General features: G+C 41.4%; 1 protein-coding gene across 1 annotated transcript; it reads left to right on the top strand.

The window, feature by feature from the left end:
- Positions 1 to 523: 523 nt before the first annotated feature.
- Positions 524 to 1,303, top strand: LOC124976426 (olfactory receptor 4F3/4F16/4F29-like; the record flags this gene model as incomplete). The annotated part of the gene is made up of 1 exon (XM_047539306.1): positions 524 to 1,303. A coding segment is annotated over exon 1 (780 nt), but the record flags the coding sequence as incomplete, so codon positions are not given.

The following is a 1,303-nucleotide window of genomic DNA, read 5'->3' as shown; positions in this document are numbered from 1 at the left end:
TCATAATATAAGGGACAGCAAAATAAATACTAGTAATAATAAAGGCAGATTTCATAGATGTGGCAAATGTAAGTTAATAGTGAAGATAACCATATCCCCACAGGTAGGGTTAGAAATAAAGAAATAAAAGGAGTGTTTTCCAGATTAAGGATTATTGTCTTAAAAGTGTATGCAATAGTGATTAGTTCCATGTGACTGGGGCTGACCAGAATCAGAGGGGTTTGGTGTGAGTTCTTATTACTTATGTTCATCATCTTTTTTCATATGAGAAAGATCATCTAGCTGGGAGGAAACAGGGTGTTATATTAAATACAGACAGAACATTAGTGATAAAGAGGAGATCCACACAATAGTGATCGACTTTATATTTCAAAGACTGTCAGCATGTGAAGTCAGGTTTAGTGCTAAAGTATAAATAAGCTTTCAAAACTTTGACTTCTCTCCTCCTGGTCTATTAACATAGTTGTCATAATTTACATTTTCTCCTGTTGTTCTTCCAAAGGTAGCACATCCAATAAAGCCAATGGAAGGAGCAAATCACTCTGTGGTGTCCGAGTTTGTGTTCCTGGGACTCACCAACTCCTGGAGTATCCAGCTACTCCTCTTTGTGTTCTCCTCCATGTTTTATGTGGCAAGCATGATGGGAAACTCCCTCATTGTGTTCACGGTGGCTTCTGAGCCACATTTACATTCTCCCATGTACTTTCTCTTGGCCAATCTCTCCTTCATTGACCTGGGTTTTTCTTCGGTTGTCTCCCCCAAGATGATTTATGACCTTTTCAGGAAGCACAAAGTCATCTCCTTTAGAGGATGCATCACACAGATCTTCTTCATCCATGTCATTGGTGGTGTGGAGATGGTGCTGCTCATAGCCATGGCCTTTGACAGATATGTGGCCATATGTAAGCCTCTGCACTACCTGACCATCATGAGCCCAAGAATGTGCATCTTCTTTTCAGTGACTGCCTGGGTGGTTGGCCTTATGCACTCAGTTGTTCAATTGTTTTTTGTAGTAAAGTTGCCCTTCTGTGGCCCTAATGTGTTGGACAGCTTTTACTGTGACCTTCCTTGGTTCATTAAACTTGCCTGCACAGACACCGACCGACTGGAATTCATGGTCACAGCTAATGGTGGTTTCATCTCTGTGGGCTCCTTCCTCATACTGGTCATTTCCTATATTGTCATCATTCTCAGTGTTCAGAAACACTCTTCTGCTGGTTCCTCCAAGGCTCTGTCCACCCTTTCTGCTCACATCACTGTGGTCATCTTGTTCTTTGGTCCTTTAATATTCATCTATACACGG

This window comes from Sciurus carolinensis, chromosome 2 (genome assembly GCF_902686445.1).
Source record: "Sciurus carolinensis chromosome 2, mSciCar1.2, whole genome shotgun sequence".
In the NCBI taxonomy this organism is placed as follows: Eukaryota; Metazoa; Chordata; class Mammalia; order Rodentia; family Sciuridae; genus Sciurus; species Sciurus carolinensis.
The sequence above is the reverse complement of the archived record's forward strand: the minus strand, read 5'-3'. Positions and strand labels throughout refer to the sequence as shown.